Source organism: Acanthopagrus latus, chromosome 6 (assembly GCF_904848185.1).
Source record: "Acanthopagrus latus isolate v.2019 chromosome 6, fAcaLat1.1, whole genome shotgun sequence".
Classification (NCBI taxonomy): Eukaryota; Metazoa; Chordata; class Actinopteri; order Spariformes; family Sparidae; genus Acanthopagrus; species Acanthopagrus latus.
In genome coordinates this window covers 20,844,342-20,862,838 of record NC_051044.1, presented here as the reverse complement: position 1 = coordinate 20,862,838, position 18,497 = coordinate 20,844,342, and the positions used below count along the sequence as shown (strand labels likewise).

General features: G+C 40.8%; 1 protein-coding gene across 3 annotated transcripts in view; it reads left to right on the top strand.

Moving 5' to 3' along the window:
• cpne5b (copine Vb) overlaps positions 1-16,763 on the top strand; it is a 133,837-nt gene extending 117,074 nt beyond the window's left edge. For all 3 annotated transcript variants that reach the window (XM_037102452.1, XM_037102453.1, XM_037102454.1), the window contains 6 exons: positions 1,860-2,041; positions 2,138-2,265; positions 3,833-3,935; positions 10,323-10,380; positions 10,960-11,033; positions 12,558-16,763. In XM_037102452.1, coding sequence (XP_036958347.1) covers positions 1,860-2,041; positions 2,138-2,265; positions 3,833-3,935; positions 10,323-10,380; positions 10,960-11,033; positions 12,558-12,749 — 737 coding nt within the window. In that variant the 3' untranslated portion in view covers positions 12,750-16,763. The remainder of the gene's footprint in view (positions 1-1,859; positions 2,042-2,137; positions 2,266-3,832; positions 3,936-10,322; positions 10,381-10,959; positions 11,034-12,557) is intronic.
• The last annotated feature ends 1,734 nt before the right edge of the window (positions 16,764-18,497 follow it).

Below are 18,497 nucleotides of genomic sequence, written 5' to 3'. Positions count from 1 at the left end.
TCTTTCTAGCCTATTACTTAAAGTAGTAACAACAAATGTTACTTCAAAGCTCAGGTCAAAGGGGCAGCTGTAGCCCAGTGGGTAGAGCAGGTCGCTAGCGATCGGAAGGTCGTTTGTTATACAGAACCATCTTGGACGTTGTCCTTGGAAACTGTTTGAAATAGGGTGCGCACTTTTAGAAAAACACTATCTTTCTATAACCGTCCATTACAGGCCAACTTCAACCAATCAGATCAACAGTGGGAGAGCGCTACCAGCAGAGAATGATGGCAAATCAAGCTCTTGCCAAGCCAGTTGAGAGGAGAGTGAAAAGCCTTCAGTGCTGCTCTTTGCTCTTAATTCACTAAAGAAACACTCTTCAGTTCTTATATAACTGATGCTATAACTGCATCTAGGCCAACTGTAAACACATCATAGAACACAAATACCAACACCCGTTGGACCAGTCACCATTTCTTTTGTAACAGCAACATGACCAGCTTTTCTTTGCTTGTTTGCAATGTGTGTCAGACTGCTGTAGTAAAAGTCTCTCTTCCAGCTCTGTCAGCTTTCATGCCGCACATTATATTAGAAAACAGGACAGGAACTTGCTAAAATGTATGAAGGAGCAGATTTACATAACTTGACTTCTCATTTCCAGCATGGATGGGAAGTTAAAAGACAAAGTTTGGCACAAAATTCAAAAGTCAGGGCACTTGATTGCTACTGGAGCCCATGAGTCCATCAACTGAAAGCGCTTCCTCACACCTAAACAGCCAAATAGGTGGATTGTCAGCATTTCCCAAAACAATATATATTATTGTTTTGAAAACAACATGACAGGTACTGTGTAACAGCAACACAAAGCACTCAAGCTACTTGTCTAGCTTCTGTTAAAATCACTATGTTATTATGTTGCCTCTGGTTAAAACCTGCATACATTACCTACGGTTCTTCCATTACATCATGTTAGTAAAACAATTGTACTCGCCGTTGACTTCTGGTTTCAAACTGAACATCAACAGCTGTCTCCTGAATAAAAAAGTTATGTGCTTTTTAACCTGACCATCCATCCCCGACCTCCCTGTAGTCTTTTCGCTCTTCATGCTACACCTTCTCACCTCCTCATTTGCAGCTGTAATAATAACTTCAGCCACTAGAGATCTCCGGCAAACAACAAATATAAATCTGGGTTGTAATATGTTGTTTTTTGACCTATGTGGTTGTTTTGATGATGAGGACAGACTCTTAACTGTGCTGCATATGTGCCATATGAAAAGACAAAGCCACGGTAACAAGACAGCGAAAATTCAATTTCCCCAAACACTCGAGATTTCCAGTCATGCTGTTGGTCAAGGTGACATACGATTTGTTGTTACACTCTGGACTCCAGATAAGATTACTTGTGTTTGTGAGTACACAGCAGGATTTCTGCTATCAGACAGCAGGATCAACAAATGAAATGGTGAGCGCATGTAACCTAGAACCTTACTGGATGTAGTGACAATAATGTTTCCTGAAACACATCCTGGATATCCACACTGGGCTGTTATTGCTGAAGGATTTCATGGTGTGTTATTACAGAGGGGGTATTTGAGAATCATAGTTATTGAAAAGCTTTTTAAATGCTCAATTAATTTGTCATTTCGAGGTATCCAGTTCTCATAATTACAGCCTGTTGTTTGCGAATGATTCATCATCTTTGTACAGGAAAGCTCTGCCTGGCAGGAGGCATGTTAGTTATGATGCACGGCCGCAGCGGACAGAATCCTTTTTCTTACGTGATTTCATTGCAAAGCAGGAGGATGTTGCATTCTCCAGGCGACGTCTTTGTCCCTCATCTCCCACAACGATCTTGAGATTGATTGTTCGGTCAACAGGTAACCCCTCGCAGTCCACGTCCCTGCACTACATGAACCCCTACCAGCTCAACGCGTACGCCATGGCTCTGAAGGCTGTTGGGGAGATCATTCAGGACTACGACAGCGACAAGATGTTCCCCGCTCTGGGCTTTGGAGCCAAACTGCCCCCTGATGGACGGGTGTCACACGAGTTTCCACTGGTACGGTCGTCATGGTCCTCTAAGCTCACTTTCTGATTTTTATGATTTCACGGTTTTTATGAATCCTTACTGCTATTTATGTACTCTCCTTTTCAGAATGGAAACATAGAGAATCCATACTGCAATGGTATTGAGGGCATCTTAGAGGCATACCACCAGAGTCTGAGGACAGTGCAGCTGTATGGGCCCACTAACTTCGCTCCAGTGGTGAACCATGTTGCCAGGTGAGAACGCAGTTAAGCGAATGTTCGGCCTCTACCTTTACCTATTAAGTGGCAAAGAAGGACAACAGTTTGGTCTTTGAATAAATGTGAGATCTTCAAACATACGTGATTGGCTGCACCGCGATTCACCAGCACAACCATTGCTCTCCTTTAGTACTGCCCATGTTGTTTGCACCACTGACTTGCAGCGTGCATTGCATTGCATTCCATTGCAGCCACTTCACAAGTGCCTTGGAAAAGTTTGTCAGCAAAATTGTAATTAATGGATAAATCTGTGACAAAACTGTGGCACACGAGCAGGAGAGAAGCTCCTGTCAGGCGAGAGCTGCCTTAAGAAATCATTGTTTTGGCTGGCGATGCGCCTCTAGTGACGCATCTCAGTGTGAGTTAGAAGTTAAAATACTGTCAACATCTCCGCACTGTTGCACACGCAAAAACAATTTACAGAGGCACTTCACTACCCATTGCAATGTAGAAGCAAAGTGTTACCTGTAGTCTTTTATATTTAGAGGGTACTCTGGTCATTTTTGTTTCGTTCATGAACCTTTTCTGCTTGTGTTTCATCTTGATTTTTACATTATTGTGAAAAGCTGGAGAGATTTTCCACACAAATAGATGAATAAAGTGTTTGTACGCAGAGAGCGTGACACATTGTACATTGTTTTTCTGATGACAGACCCATTGACGATGATTTAACTGATCTTTTTGTCAACAACAATTTGGAATAATCTTGTTTTTGTGCCAGAATATTTGCATATAGATAATCAAGATTATTCCAGTTATCACAATAACACTCACATTGCCATTTCTTACTGCTGGTTCGGAATTGGCTTTGATTTCCTGTGCCACTGCTTTTCTGACCTTGTAGACTGACGATATCTCTCCTGCTCGACAAACAGGATGTAACATACCTGAATATGAATTTAGATTGACTGACAGCTATCAAAGGAGCTGCAGATTAATCTGATGGAACAAAAAGAATAGAACACAAACTATGATATGAGCTCAGTGGATTCCTGTGCCCTTCGACATCCACCTCCACCTCTCACTGCCGCTGCTTCCCTCACCGTCCCTTTTGTTGAGCCACTGCCAAACAATCATCCATCTGATTATGCCATTGGTCTCTCGTAATTAAAAATGTCATCCTGATAAAAATGGAAGTCACTCTTCTTAAACTGTGGCAGGGAGCCACGGCTGTAAGAATACACAACCGGTGTTGGTGTTTAGCATTTGAATAGGTGAACTCGAGCAGAAAGAGATTTTAACAATGGCGTTAATCTGCGAATCAAACAGTGCTGGCCAGCTTTGTTGCAGTCTTGATTGTTTGGTCCGATCAATCCCTGTGTATTTGTGAGACATTATAGTGAGTATTATCTTATGTACAGCAATGAAAAACCATGTTTTCATTGAATTTCCTGCGGTGAGAGTGCCTGATAAGACATGTATTGTCATGGATTTGCTTACTATATCAATGTTGTGATAAATCCACCCATAAATCCTGAAGTCAGATTTGTACAGCATCTGTTAATGTCTGTTTGTATCTGTATGTGTGTGCATGTGTGTGCAGGTATGCAGCTGCAGTGCAGGACGGCTCTCAGTACTTTGTGCTCCTCATCATCACAGACGGCGTCATTTCCGACATGGCCCAGACCAAAGAGGCCATAGTAAATGTAAGAATGGGAAAAAACGGGATACACAGGGCTTTACCACAGTATATGAAGTTTGATAGCGTGTCATCTGGTTTAAACTAGAAGGAGATGCCTCTGAAGTCAATGAAGCTTTGGAATGAAGGCTTTAAAATGATAGTCAGGTATTGAGATGAGAGGATTCATAGCATTCCAAAGTTTTTAGGATAAATATGACACTGCAGCAGAGCAGGTGGTTATCTTAGCTTAGCATAAACCCTGCAAACAGAGGAACTGCTAGCTTGGCTCTTACCAAAGGTAGCAAAATCTCTGTGTGATAACAGGTCTTTTAGAAAGCTCCCAGCAAAGAAACAGTCGCGCAGATAAACCCTCCATAAAGCGGGGGACTAGCCATTGTTCTAACACACCATTATTCTGAAAACCCAATAGTCCAGAAAATGTCCCACTGGATCGAAGGCCTATTTGTCTGACAGCCATTCATACGGAAAACAAACACCCCGGGGGCCCATTGCTCCAAAATATTCATAATCTCTGGGTAGTCGTCGGTTCAGTGAAAGACGGCCCTCTCGATGGTGCTGAATCTGATAGAAATGATCAGATTTAGACTGTTATCTACTATCTAGACTATCTTGGAGAGGAAATGGGCTAGATCTGGAGGGACTGTGGGTAATTTCAAGGGCACTGTGGTGCAATGGGCGTTTTTTTTGTCAGGATGACAGACTGACAAATGGATTTAATTTTTTTCTAACTGTTGGGGTTCTAATTAAGAGTCATTGGAACGATGGCACAGCACCTATTAAACCACAACTTGTCATTTATCTCTTCAGTTTTTGTTCGGATTAAACAAATGAGATGTAATGTGTTCATTAGTGGGCCTTAGCTATCTTCAAACAGAGCCAGGCTTGCTGTTTTTCCATATCTTTCAGTCTTTGTGCTGAGCTAAGCTAACCAGCTGTGGTCAGTAGCTTGAATATTTACCAAGGCTCGCGTTCCCTACCATTAAATCTGCCAACCAGCTCAAGATAAGGTAAGACTATTAAAAGTAAGATATTCATATTTAAAAGAAGACATTCAGTTCACAGTGATATAACAGCAAACGTTTGGCATTATTTGGTAATGTACACTATTACTCAAACAATTAGTTAATTATTAATATTGATGTTATACACTAACTTATTGTTTCAACACCAGTAATGAATGCTGCGTGTCTGATTAACTCTAGCCTTCCCTCTCAAACAAAATGTGACACCCAGATGTTCATTGTGGTTGTCACTCGGCTTCAAGCAAAGCATGCGACAGCAGCAGTTGTTCTGCAGTCTGTAAAGAAAAAAGGAATTGGCCTAATGGCTTCACATTACAGACATTCTTGTGCTTTAATTACTTGTATCAAACTTTGTTGGAGTGCATTACTTTCAAGATCAAATTAGACTAATGATTTACCTGATGACTGCACCGAAGTAGCTCGACAGCTTTTTTTTTTTCTCAGAAACACAGACAGATGCTGTGAATCCTCTACTGTACTTAATGTTCAAATGTGTTCCCTCCCCTCCCATTAAAAACGTATTGATGAAATTTCGTCTGTAAATTCAAAACACAATATTGTGTTTTATTCCTCTGAGCTCTCTCCAAAACCCATCCTTCTTTTCCTCCCTGAGTTACATAGCAGGTGGCTGGTCCTTTCCTCTTCCGTGGTCCTCTTTTCCCCCTCCTCCTCTTCCTCCTCAGCTCGCCGCCCACAGGCACAGAACACCCAGCAGACTGGATTTAAAGGGAATTTGCGACTGTTAGTCAAAACATTAGAACAGCCACACCTTCCTTTTAAGATCTTGCCTGCTGCTCTATCTCACTGGCTTCACTCTGACTGCTTGCCGCTTCTGCTGCTTTTCTCTCGCTCCCCACGGATTGGGCGAGGGAGGACACACTGCTGAGGTTATATAAGTTCTACCTCATACTTATTCATGCTGGCAGGTATCTTCAAGAAAACAGAGAGAGCGGAAGCCGGAATGTGCACAACTCTGCGTATGATGAGTAAGAACATCTGGAGTCTGTTTGCATTTGAGCGAGCAGGTGTTTTTTTGTGTGTTTCCGTGATCTGGACCCATGTGAGGGAACAGAGGGGGCTTATCAGTCACAACAGAATCTGCTATATCACAGAAGCGCACCTGTCAGTCACCCAGCATCCCATTCCTCTGCTGCCGACTCGGCTGCTGCCTCGTTCTCCTCCTCGCAGACTTTCATGTGTCTCTCCATTTCTTCCCCTCTCGCAGATCTAAATCTCTTTGTCTTCATCTGCTCTCTCCATAACGCTGTCACCACATTCAGTCTATAAGAAAATCGCCCTCTGCCTTTGATTTCAGTCCTTTCTCATCTTGGACTTGTTATCTGTTAGCGCTTTGTGCCTCATCGCTTTATCAGTGTCAGGGCCGAGCAGAAGCACACCACTTCTCAATTCACCGTGCGTCGGATGCGGGACTTTGTTGCGGAAGAGGTAAAGGGATAGATACCTGGTGATGTGAAACAAGGACGCAAGAAAATATCTCTATATAGACAGAACAGCAACAAGTGCAGTCCCGTCGATGAATCTCAATCTGTATTTCTACATCCTCAAAGTAAAAAAGCTAAGCATTTCATGCTAAGACCAACAGTAACAGTTTAGAAAAACAATATAGTTGCTGCCAAGCTGGACTCAAAATGTGGCCAGTGGGGTTGACGGACGAGGGAGCCCGGAGCAAAACCACAACGGAGCCGTTCATGCAAGCAGTGGAATTCTTGGGTTACACTCTTGGACGGCACATATGAAGTTTGAAGCAATAATGATGTCTGATTTACCTTCAAATTTCTCTTTTTTTTTTTTATTTTTTTTTTTTAACAGATGAGTCAGACATAGATCAGATTTAATTTCACTCAAAGACTCCTCTCAGTGCGTCTGCGCAAGCTAGGAGGTTGACGTATGACTCACGGGTTCTACTATACTCGTACAACATTGATCCATTTGAGCTTCATTCTTTTTCAAATTTTGAGCACAAGATGAAGTTATTTGTCAAACCATGTTTGTTGAACTGGCTCATTAACAGGAACAGGAAATAAATATGAAAATACCATAAAAATACCAAAAAGCACTTGAGTGGGGCTTTAATGCTTCTTGCTGAATGAAGTATGTTCAGGCAAAATGTAAGACCAGACTGTCATTTCATTCTAACATAACCTTGTTTGGCTGCTAAGCTTGCAAACATGTTCGTATTTTCGAACAGTTATGTTTCACAAATGTTTAAAGTTACAGAGGAAAGGCTGTTGAGATGGGGAAAAAGCGTTGTGATTTGCAAAGGTAATGTAATCTCAAGTTACGTTTGCTTGAAAGAGTTAACTTCTAAGAAGCCACTTAGGGCAGAGCTGCTAGCATTAGCGTAAAAACCCTGACCCTGAATCCAGAACTGGCACTGCTCCCCAAAGTGGGAAGACACAACTATATGGATGTGTAATGTGAGGTTTTTGTTCTTTTGAGGTAGTTACTATGTTCTTCTTGGCCATAAAAGTAAATACAGCTACCAGGCCTACTAGAGGCGACATTTGTGAGCTAGTTAGCAGGTTCTTGCAGCCTATATTGTGCCGACAAACACATTCCTAAGTCTATTCTGTACATTTTTATTCTTGTTTATTGGAGTTACCTTTAATCAAACAATCATAAAGGGGCCACATTTTAAACAGCAGCCACAGGCAGTGACTGTAAAAGTGGCCCATAAAAATACATTACTTTCACCCATTGTATACCTCTCTTGATGGTTAATTAGCAGGATATATACATTTGTTTGGAAAGTTATGCCAATGAAATAACAATGTGTATATTGAAAACATTCCTTTACATTAAATACATTTGGCAGACAAATATTAGTATATTTGTTTTCATGATAACTCAAAAGACTGTGCTGCCTTGGCACAGATATGTGTTCCCTGAGTGGTGTCTTGTTGGAACATGAATGTGATTAAGCTAATTCAAGATCTTGTTCAGGTGAAATAATTGAGGCCAATAAATAGGCTAAGCCTATTCTAATGGAGAAAATCAACAAAATGAATTGTCATGAATAAATTCAATGTGTGTCTTGATAGTTAACTGACAGCATTAATAAGTATTATGAAATACTTTAATTTCGATTTAATGCTGACTTTTCTTTATTTCTTTTTTTTATATTGTATGTGACAGTTGCTGATTATTCCTGATGTGCTAATAAAACAACTGGGTTAGGGTGAGGCCAGTTTACGGCGAGCATGTGCTGAATATCACCCAGTGTCCCTGGTTTTAGTGCTCTCAACCGGCTGCTTTAAGCTTTCCTCTGAGATAAGCTCTAGAGACTCAGTTGACCCTCTGTGCTGACAGGACAGTCCCCTCTGCAGACATATATCTATAAACCTCTTGGTGTGCACATGTGCACAGTCGCATGTGCAATAACATACAGAAGCCCATGCACTACATTTGTGTTCAAGCAGCACCTTCATAGCGGGCTGTTGGTGTAATGAGCGTCGACTGGCTCTTTGTTTTGTTGTCTCATTACACTGGATCTCGGCTGCCAGTCAGGATGACAGGAGGATGGAAAAAGTGGGGCATGGTGGATTGCCAGGTTATTTTTGGTGGCGTTTGATGTTTTCATGTGTGCGCATATATCCAGCTACACACATATGTGTGTGTGGCCCTGCGAGTGTTTGTGTGTGCGTGGGCGGACAGTCACTGACAGGAGCTGTGTTGAACACTGATAATCGGGTTGATGTGCTGCAGCTGAGGTGGTGTCGACAGAAAGTGCTCTCGTCCCCATGGCAAAACAGGGTTCCTGATTTGCCACGGTGCGTTTGTCTTGTGCCTGAGAAAGAAACTGCACTTGTTATAAGTGCTTTGTGAAAATGTGTGACTGCGAAAAACTCATTACACATAATAGCAACCTCTGCATTGAGTATTTATGTTGCCATCTATCCTGAAATTACAATAACAGACACAAACTTGGCCTGTCAGAGTGCAAGTGCAGTCATTGTCACTCAAGCAGAATGCAGAGATATTCACTTTCCAAGAGAATGAAAGAAGCAGTTTACGGAGTATAATCTGGGTGACTGGAGGGCTGGTTTGGCTGATATCACGATCAGGACATTGATTTCTTACACTGGCATCCAAATGCAGCAAACTTGCAAAGAACTGAAATAGAACAATTATTTTTGTGATGCAATTCAATGAACATGATGATGCAGTAAACTGTTATGTATTATATCAGATACAGTGTGCCATTGCCGGGAGGTTGTTATCCTGGACTACATCAGCGTTTGAATGGGTGGTGCATGTCAAGTGGCATTCACATGACTGCCATGATCCAAGGTTTCCCAGCAGAACATTGCACTGTAATGAGATGATCAGTGTTGATCACATCTGGTGTCAGTGTTTTCAACGTTGTGGCCGATCAGTGTATCTCAAAATGTATTTGATGCATTGGTGCCAGTGTTTCTACAGACATTCATGAAAGGCTAGGATCATATCATCAAAACTCCAGATACCATTATATCCTGACTCACAGCCCTGCGTGTTCCATAAATGTTGACATCTATGTTGCTGTTTGACTGAACGCATTAGAGAGACTAACAGCAGTGCTGTCTCACTCGAGGTGTGGCTTGGGAGTGGCTGGGCGGGTGACTGAGGACGGTCGCTGTACTGACTGAGGTTGGCACCTCCTCCCTCTCCTTCTTCTCCCAGCTCACAAATGCCACCATAGCTCCACCAGCTTCTTAGAGTTTATCTGTGCATTGAGAAAACATGGTTCTTTTGGCAGGTCATCATTTCTTCAATCCAGGCTGGGAACACTGGGGATACATTTGATTAGCTGTCAAAACAGCTTGAGCACTGATACTACTGACCTGTTGGCCCAGTATCTCGGGGAAATGCTGTTAGTTTTGTCAGTGAGTTTAATCTCCACTTCGGTCTGATAACCAGAATTCAGCGGGCAAACACAAATTGTCGTTCCGAGATAAGAGCTGAGGAGCATTCATACGGCAGAAAATTGGATTCAGGGACAGAAGACGTCTCGGATAAGGATAGCAGAGACAAAAACAACTTGTATTCTAGTATCTCCCTGTTTTGTCCTCTATCTGTGACTCCCTGGCTCTAACTTGCCGTATCTTTCTCTCTCCCGATGCCTTGTTTTCTTAAAGGTTATTCAGCTAGTTAGAGAGCGAGACAGAACATTAGTGTGGCTGTAACCTGCGTGTGTGAGCATGTAACTGCTATAACATTGGATATACAGTAATGAGCACTACAGGTCGGTGGTGATGTGGACAAGCTTTATTCTTTATTCCTCTCCTCGAACAAAAGAAAAATGAGCGTGTGTGTTAGAAAAAGACGAAAGAGTTTTTCACTTGTTCCTTTTTTTTATTTCTGTGCAGGGGGCCAAGCTTCCCATGTCCATCATTATAGTTGGAGTGGGTCAGGCTGAGTTTGACGGTATGGCGACTTTAATTCCTTTACCCGCTGCATGAATGTAATTCTAGTTATGTCGTATGGCGAGTACACGCAAGAGGTACTGGAAATGAAAACATCTCCTAAAACAGATTAAAACATGAGTCGATAATTGACATTTTAATTCAAACAGCTCATTGTTGACACAGCCAGCGTTAACCTCTCTGGCACTTATTCAGAGAAATATCCCGAGAGAGAATTACCGTACAAACTCATTTGAGTCAGAGAAGGAAATGCGTCGGTGGATGCAGACATAATTGTAGAAGAAATGGCTGAGGTTAATTGCTGGGTTTGCAGTGCTTAGTTCAGATTATTCTAAATTGCACACAGGCTACAGTAAGGGACTTATTAGTTGATTAGACGTGTAATAAAGATAGATAACAGCTGCACAGCCTAACGTTCTCCCTCCTTTTCTGATGCTGAAGCAAAGGTATATGGTGTTAATGTCAGGATGATGACTGAACCTTTACATAAGTAGTTAATCAACATTTTCTCTGCTCTGGAGGCAGCTGTGTTTGCTTGGTTCTTACTCTGAGTTTGTTTGTGTGACCTTGTGTCCCCCAGCGATGGTGGAGCTCGATGGTGATGACATCAGGATCTCGTCCCGGGGGAAACTGGCAGAGAGAGACATTGTTCAGGTGACTGCACTTTACAGTACAAAAGAAACTCTCCACTGTGCAGACTTAGACTCTGTATTTTTTGGGCGACAGTGTTTCTAATGATAAGCAACATTTATATGCCACATTTTTACATTTGTGTTGGGCATTCACACTGTTAGCACAGTTGTGCTGGGACATTAAAATGCCTGTTTCTGACAAAACACCATCTGTTGCCGCTGACGACTCTAACAGATCTGGACATCTGTGTGTTTCCTGTGAATTCTCATGGGGACAAGGACACTAAAAAGTTGGATATTGTTTTCCACTATCAAACTTAATGTGTTAGCCGACTGATCATCGTATGTCTCTAAAGTCAAAACTTTACACATGAATATGTGTTTACAGGTCTTGCCGTTTACTACACCGTATGTGAAAAAATATGTATAAAGCCTTTCGCGGTTTCAGAGGAGGCTGCATCTGATAAATTATCTCAAGTGATGTCACAAAGTGGCCAAGTTGCATTGTGGTTAACGTAGGCACCAGGTTTTGAAATGCACTCCAGTGCTCTAGTATAGTAATCCTACCACTGTTATACACTTGTTGGACAGTTTGAATACAAGTGATCGAAATTGATATCAAAGAACCAGAGCTATAGCCTTTTTTATTCCACACATTTAGTCTCCTTTTCAAAACCTGGTGTCTACATTACCCACAATGCTACTTAGACACGGAGTGACAACGCCAGAGCCAATTTGTCTGATTATATGCAGCTTTCTCTAGAGCCACAAAAGGCTTTGTACTATTTTTTCACATAGGGCAGATGACTGCCAAACACCTGCAAACACGTGTAATTTCTAGTTTTTGATTTGGTGAATTTGTGGTGGAGTTGCCGTTTAAGTGACAGAGTAGTTGGCAAAGAACAGAGTTCAGGGTTCAATTTATGGCATTTAATGCCGAATATTTTGGCAAACAACTGCACTTATCAAATTGATTGTGTGACGAGATGTGTCAGGGTTACGGTGGTTTACCACGTTTGCTTGAGAAGACTCGAGGGGAAACCCTGATGTGCAATGACCAAAAATGCAAAACAGGAGAAAAAAAAAATCAAGTAATCTTTTATCAAACCCTTGCAGAAAAAATTATCTTTTCACTCATTTATTTCCTCTTACTCCTGAGGGAAGCCAGAGCACAGGATTAGTAACAGATCAGCATCCTAAAGCTTGCGGGATCTGGCAAATGTTGACTAACATGGAGGCTTAAACATGAGCCTGCTGGATTTCTCCTTTCAGTGTACCACCCTGCTCATAAAAATGTACTTGTGAACATTATCGAAAAGTATTTACAGCTTTTCATGAATCACTACAGCAATAGTCCAAAAATCCAGATGGTGTTATGCTAGACACAGAAAAAAACACATGTTTTGAAGCCCTATGTAAAGTCGCATTAAAAGGACAAAGGTTTCTAATTGGGATTATTCATCAAATCATTCTTTATCCGCATGAAGATTAAGTTACATCTGTATATACGTATACTTATATCACACTTTGTTCTCTTCTCACTCAGTTTGTACCCTTCAGAGATTATATGGACCGGACAGGCAACCACGTGCTGAGCATGGCCCGGCTTGCGAAAGACGTGCTAGCAGAGATCCCCGACCAGTTCATCTCTTACATGAAGAGCCGGGGGATCAAACCCAACCCAGCACCACCTCCCTACACACCACCTGGACACACACACCACCACACACAGATCTAAAGCCCTCGCCTTGGCTTTTCACTGACGACTGACAGCATGCAGCAGCCACTCAGAGTCCAGTGGGAACTCTCTCCCTCCTGTTTCTTGTTGCAAACAGGAGATGACGCACCAGGAAGTGGATGTTGAATTGTGTGCCGTATCCTCCAAATGACTATTGGAGCAGCATTTTGTTGGTTTTTAATTTTTGGTTTTCTGTGATATATTTATTTGGATGATTTCTCTTAAAGAGAGGCTGCAAACTTTCCAGGACTTTGTTGGTGAAAGCCTTTTACTCGACTCCGAGGCAGTGACTGTTTCATGTCTGATCTGACAGCAGGTTGGTTCAAAAAGGTCATGTTGTGGTTAAAACTTGTGCCTGTCTGTGGTTGTTTCTCTAGGTGTATCAGGACACATGAACTTTGACCTAAGCCTTGCTCGTCAGTCATCGGTGTGGCCTATTACAGTGATATTTTTTAGACACCTTTTCCCCTCTGGAATTAGTTTTTATATTTGGGGATTAACTCCCACTAATGCATTAGCTCTGATGGAGGATCACAGTTTATTACTTTGAACATTAATCAGGCTTTTCATACCATGAGGTGTCACATCTTCTCTTCTTTATTAGCTAAATGTTTATAAGAGCATGTTGTATGAGAATTTAATTCCCCCTATCCCAATATATTTATACTAGAATGTTATTCAGAGTGGCATGGACATATGATAGATCAGAAATTGTATCCATTTTGAAGTGGTCACAAGTTCTTTTTAAGTGATTGCATATAAAAAGCACAGGACGAACCGTCCTTATACCAAGTACACATTTTCACATGCTATCAGATTAATCATTTATTCATTTTGAGTGCTGCTATTCATTGTTTCTAACGAAGGTACCCAATTTATTCATGCAAGTCAAGAATCTTTGTACTGCAGCTGAGTCCATATCCAACACACTGACCCAGGTTTTACGTTTGCGAGCCATTTGAATTAGATTTAAGAATGACACTCAACTTTTATTATCCTGAATCTTGCCCCGAAAAATCGCAAACAGCAAAAAGAGAAAAAGAAAATACAGGCGCACACCACCACACACTTCTAGTGGTACCTGATGATGGAGAGGGATTACTTTTGTATGAGCCCATATTTTTATTTTATTTTGTTTTATTTTATTTTTGGGGGAAAGTATGCCAATTTCTCACTGGCACACAGAAAGCACTCCACTAAAGGAATACTGGCAGACTGATTTGTGGAAGATTTATTAATTAAGGTCCATATCTAATTCCGCCCCCCCAGGGCCTAATAGCTAGTTGATCCGAGCCCTGAATATCCCCAACACACCAGCTCTGCAATCCAGTGACTCCCATGTCAGTGCAAATCTGTAATCCCCCAGCAGCCATGCATCAGCAGCCACATAACCTCCGTGGTCATAGACTTCACGCTGTGAGTCAGTACAATCACAGCCACAGCATTCCTCCCTGTAGATTTTTATTTTACACAGCTCACAGCTCAGTACGTGCTGCTGTGTATTACATTTCTCTGCTGGGGGATGGTTCAGGAGTGGTCTCCAGAGCTTTGGGATTTTTGTTCACTGCATTCAGTGCATTCAGTACATAAATAATTATTTCATGTGTTCCCCTTCAATGCCACAGGGTAAAGAGGAATCCTTTTCCTCAGTTTAGTGCGGAGAAAGAAATCCAAACTTTCCTCACATAGCAAATCTAATTTCAGTGATCAGTAAGTCATTCCAATGTTCCCAGGGGTCCTATGTTTCAAAGGTCTTTTGTTCCTCAGCACTACAATTAGTATTTGACCCGAGCAGAATAGCAGATTCAATGTATGTTAACTTGATACGGAACTTAAGAACATAGGGCTCTGGGAACATATCAATTTGGAAATATAGGATGTTGGGAACATCAAATTGGAAACATAGGACATTGGAAACATTGAAACATGGGAACCCTATCAATGTAAGAACTGGGGAAATGTGACTTTTGTAACATAGGAACTTCAAAATATAGGTCCCTGGGAATATGAGAATTAGGAACACTGGACCCTGGGAACATAAAAACTAGTGAATAAGGATGTTGGGAACGTAGGACCCCAGTGACATAGGAAATGGGGAACATAAGACCTTGGAAACATAGGATCCTAGGAACATTTGACCTAGGGAATATAGGAATTTGGAACCATAGGATCTGGGGAACATAAGAACTGTGGAAGAGAGGACTCTGGAAACATAAGACCGACTGATCAGGTCGAAATTTCAATTTCAATTTCAATCCATCTAAATTTCCTACCAGCCCCTGCTTACAAGCTAAAGTAAGATGGTGAACATAGTTACCTGTTAAACATCAGAACATTGGCATCATCATTGTGAGTATGTTAGCAATCTTTAAAAAGCTGCTGGCATTGCTGTAAGACATAAAGTGCTTCTAAATTTAACATCTGCTTTTTCAGGTTTTGTCACTGTGTCACCACCTGTCAATTCCCCTCTAGTTTTGTTACTATAGATTTCCCAGTTTCACTTGGTTTTGCTTAGGTTGATACCCCGACCTCCATACGCCACTAATTGTTGCAGAGAATAATCAAACACAGAAAAAACCCTGACACTACGATGAGTATAATAGGCCCTAAAAGGTTTATTTTCCTTTTAAACTGACAAAATTATGCAGAAGCAGAATTGATTTGAGCTGAAAAGGTTCTCTTCGTGTCTAATGTAGCAAACTAAAGGCCTTGATAATGTGAAAGGCAGTCACTTCATCTCATTGAGTCCTGTTTTGAAAGCAGTTCAGGTGGATACATTCAGCTGTAAGGTGGAGGACATAATGAGTTAATGGTCAAAATGGCAAGCAGCAATTTGCTTGTAAATGTTGTCACAGTGTAAGACAGGGGAACAGTTGATAGTGATAAGTTAAGAGTTGACTTGCATATAGATCCAACAGCAATTTGTCATCAAGAGGACTGCTTATTGTACATGTTTGATATATTTTTTGGGAATACTACTGTTTTAAAGATATTTATTTATTTTGACAAGCCACAACACATGTCTGTCTCTGATTTTCTCTGATTTTATTAGTGTGATGGATTGACAGCATGTTTTTCTTGGGGTACATCAAAGTGTTGACCCACAGTGCCGCCATGTGTAAAATAGGAACCAGCCCAACCAGATTACATGCATGTCAGTGCCAATCATGGCAGTACGTACTGTGGACTGTTTGCTATTTCTTCTCTCTCGTGCCTGGTTCTCCAAACATTTCTCGTCTCCGCCGTGGTTAAAAACTGTAGCTAATTAGCATGTTACAGTTAACACTTTTTTTTAAATAGGTTTTTTTTTTGTCTAATCCCGCGGTTTCTCTTTGTTGTTTATATCTCTGAGTTTTCTGATTTGCATGAATCCCTACTTTCCTTTAACTGGGTTTTTATTGTACATGATTATTGTCATATGGTGGGTTGTGAAATGCTTTGTATTGGATTGCCTTAACTAAAAATTAATTAAAAAATGACTACTTTTATAAAAGTTATCAGAGCGTTTGTAATTTGATTTCAGTGGTCAGTGTTATAAATTGTCAATTAAAAGACGCAACAATGTGATTAACTGAAAAAAAAAATGGAGTCATGCTGCTGGTTGCTGATTAGCTGAGAGGGGTTGAGAGCCAAATGCTTGAGGGAAAATTATGAGTGGGCAAACTCATAAACATTCACATTATTCAACATTTTCACATAATTCCTATGAAAATAAAAATCATGTACATGTTAGTGGTTTTGTCATAGCACAACATCTTGTTTAGGACAAGGCATCAATTGATATGAGGGGTCAAGTACACATTTAACAGAGCTTGAATTCAGCCAGTTATTATGGATTGGATTCCAGTGCCAGGTTTAGTTAGCCACTGAGTCATTTTGACTTGAACTCAAGTCGACTCAGGTCACTGTTCTACTGACCTGCAACTTGACTTAAATAAGTGACTGGAGACTCAACATGAACTTGGAAGTTAAAGACTTGTGATTTAACTTGAATCACTGTTTAACAATGATGGGAAGGGTTGTTGTTGGGTTTTTTTTTCAATTACAGAGAAATTAAGAAATAAATAAACAAATATATATGTAATTGTTTTTTGTTTGATTTCATATGTTTCAATGAATATCCAATATTAAAATACATTTAATTAGATGGGACTTGCCTTGACTTGACACAATCTGTAACTTGACTTTGGACTTTCTTGGAAATTGGACCATCAGACTTGAGTCACATGTCTGCCATGTATGTCACATACAAAGGATTTTATGATAGTCATCGAACGCTTAGTGGGGTTCCATAAAGTTGGTTTTAACTTAGATTTGTTTTTTCCATCTTTTCCACTGAGGAATAGGACCAGGGTATTACATAAATCATTTTGGATATCATTTTTAAATTGAAAAAGGAGAATGTAAAAATCCATTTACATTCACTTCTACTGCCTAATATCAGTGATAATCAAAACATCCCTCTGTTATCCTCACAAAGATGTTTTCAATGCACAGACATGGTCAACTTCTTATTGTTCTTTTGTAAAAAAAAAAAAAACTAATAACAATGAGATTAAAGATGTTTTCTTTTAATAAGAGCTGTTTTCTCGATTTTAGCTTCTCCATCCAGAGGTGGTAGATAATGTGCAGAGGCGACTTGGCTTTCAGTCGAATCAGCTCATTACAATCAGTGTAGGATACTCGAGATGGAAAATGATAACACGAGAATAACCATTATCTCTCTTAAATATAATCAGTGAGCGCTAATGATGACAGATTTCCGCAAACGCCTCGTAATGAAAGGTTTGCTACTGGGTAATCAGTCCTTCTATTCATACAACACAACTCTGCTTCCAGGTAGATGTTCACAGTGTACCCGACCCACTGCAGGCGATCATGCTATTTCTTTCTTTTTCAGTGTATTTGTAGTCCTGGATTACTGGTGTTTCAGTAAGTAAGTAAAAGTCAAAGACAATAACACATTCATACAGTCCATTAAGTCCAAAATTAGACACTGTTTTAAAATCTGTGTTAATTGGATCTCCTTCCAAAAACTAATGCAAATGTCTTATCAAACTTAATTACATTGTTTACCGTTGCGGTGCATGCAGACACAGTTCCAAACAAACAAGAGCGGTTTCTCCCACACCGAGCTTGGAGGAAACTTAGAAATATCTCCAGGTTCTTTTCCACCTTACGCAAGGTTTTCCTTCGTAAGTTATTCGGTTTGCATCATGTCTTGTCTCAGCAGACTGTGGTGGGTGTGGCGACAGCTGTCACAAAACTGATTCGAACTCGAATATAATCCTGTGTTTACATAAATATGTTAACCTCAGCTGACAATAACCTCCCTCAGCAATATTGCCGTCAAAATCCAAGTGGTCTGTTTGCTCCTCTGAAAATGCCTTATTATAACAACTAAAGAGTGAACACAAACAGCCGTCGCACCAACGTTTTCTCATCCTTTCATCTTGTTTTTAAAAAGCGTGGGATTTAACTGGGCTTTCCTACCCACATTTTAAGTGGGATTTGCTGTCTGGAAGGGATTCGCTTGAACACACTCCAGAGATTTCTGGGTTATATAAAGTTTCTGGGTCAAGAAATAACAAGATAGGGGAAAAGAGTAATTTCCAAAGTTTTTTGGATGGACTGTTCTGTATTTGAGAGGCTACCATATAATTCACAGGGTGGGAGAATAATTCCAACAGACTGAAACTAATGAGCATAAAAGGTTACCTAAATAATGGCTGGATAAATAAGCTCTGC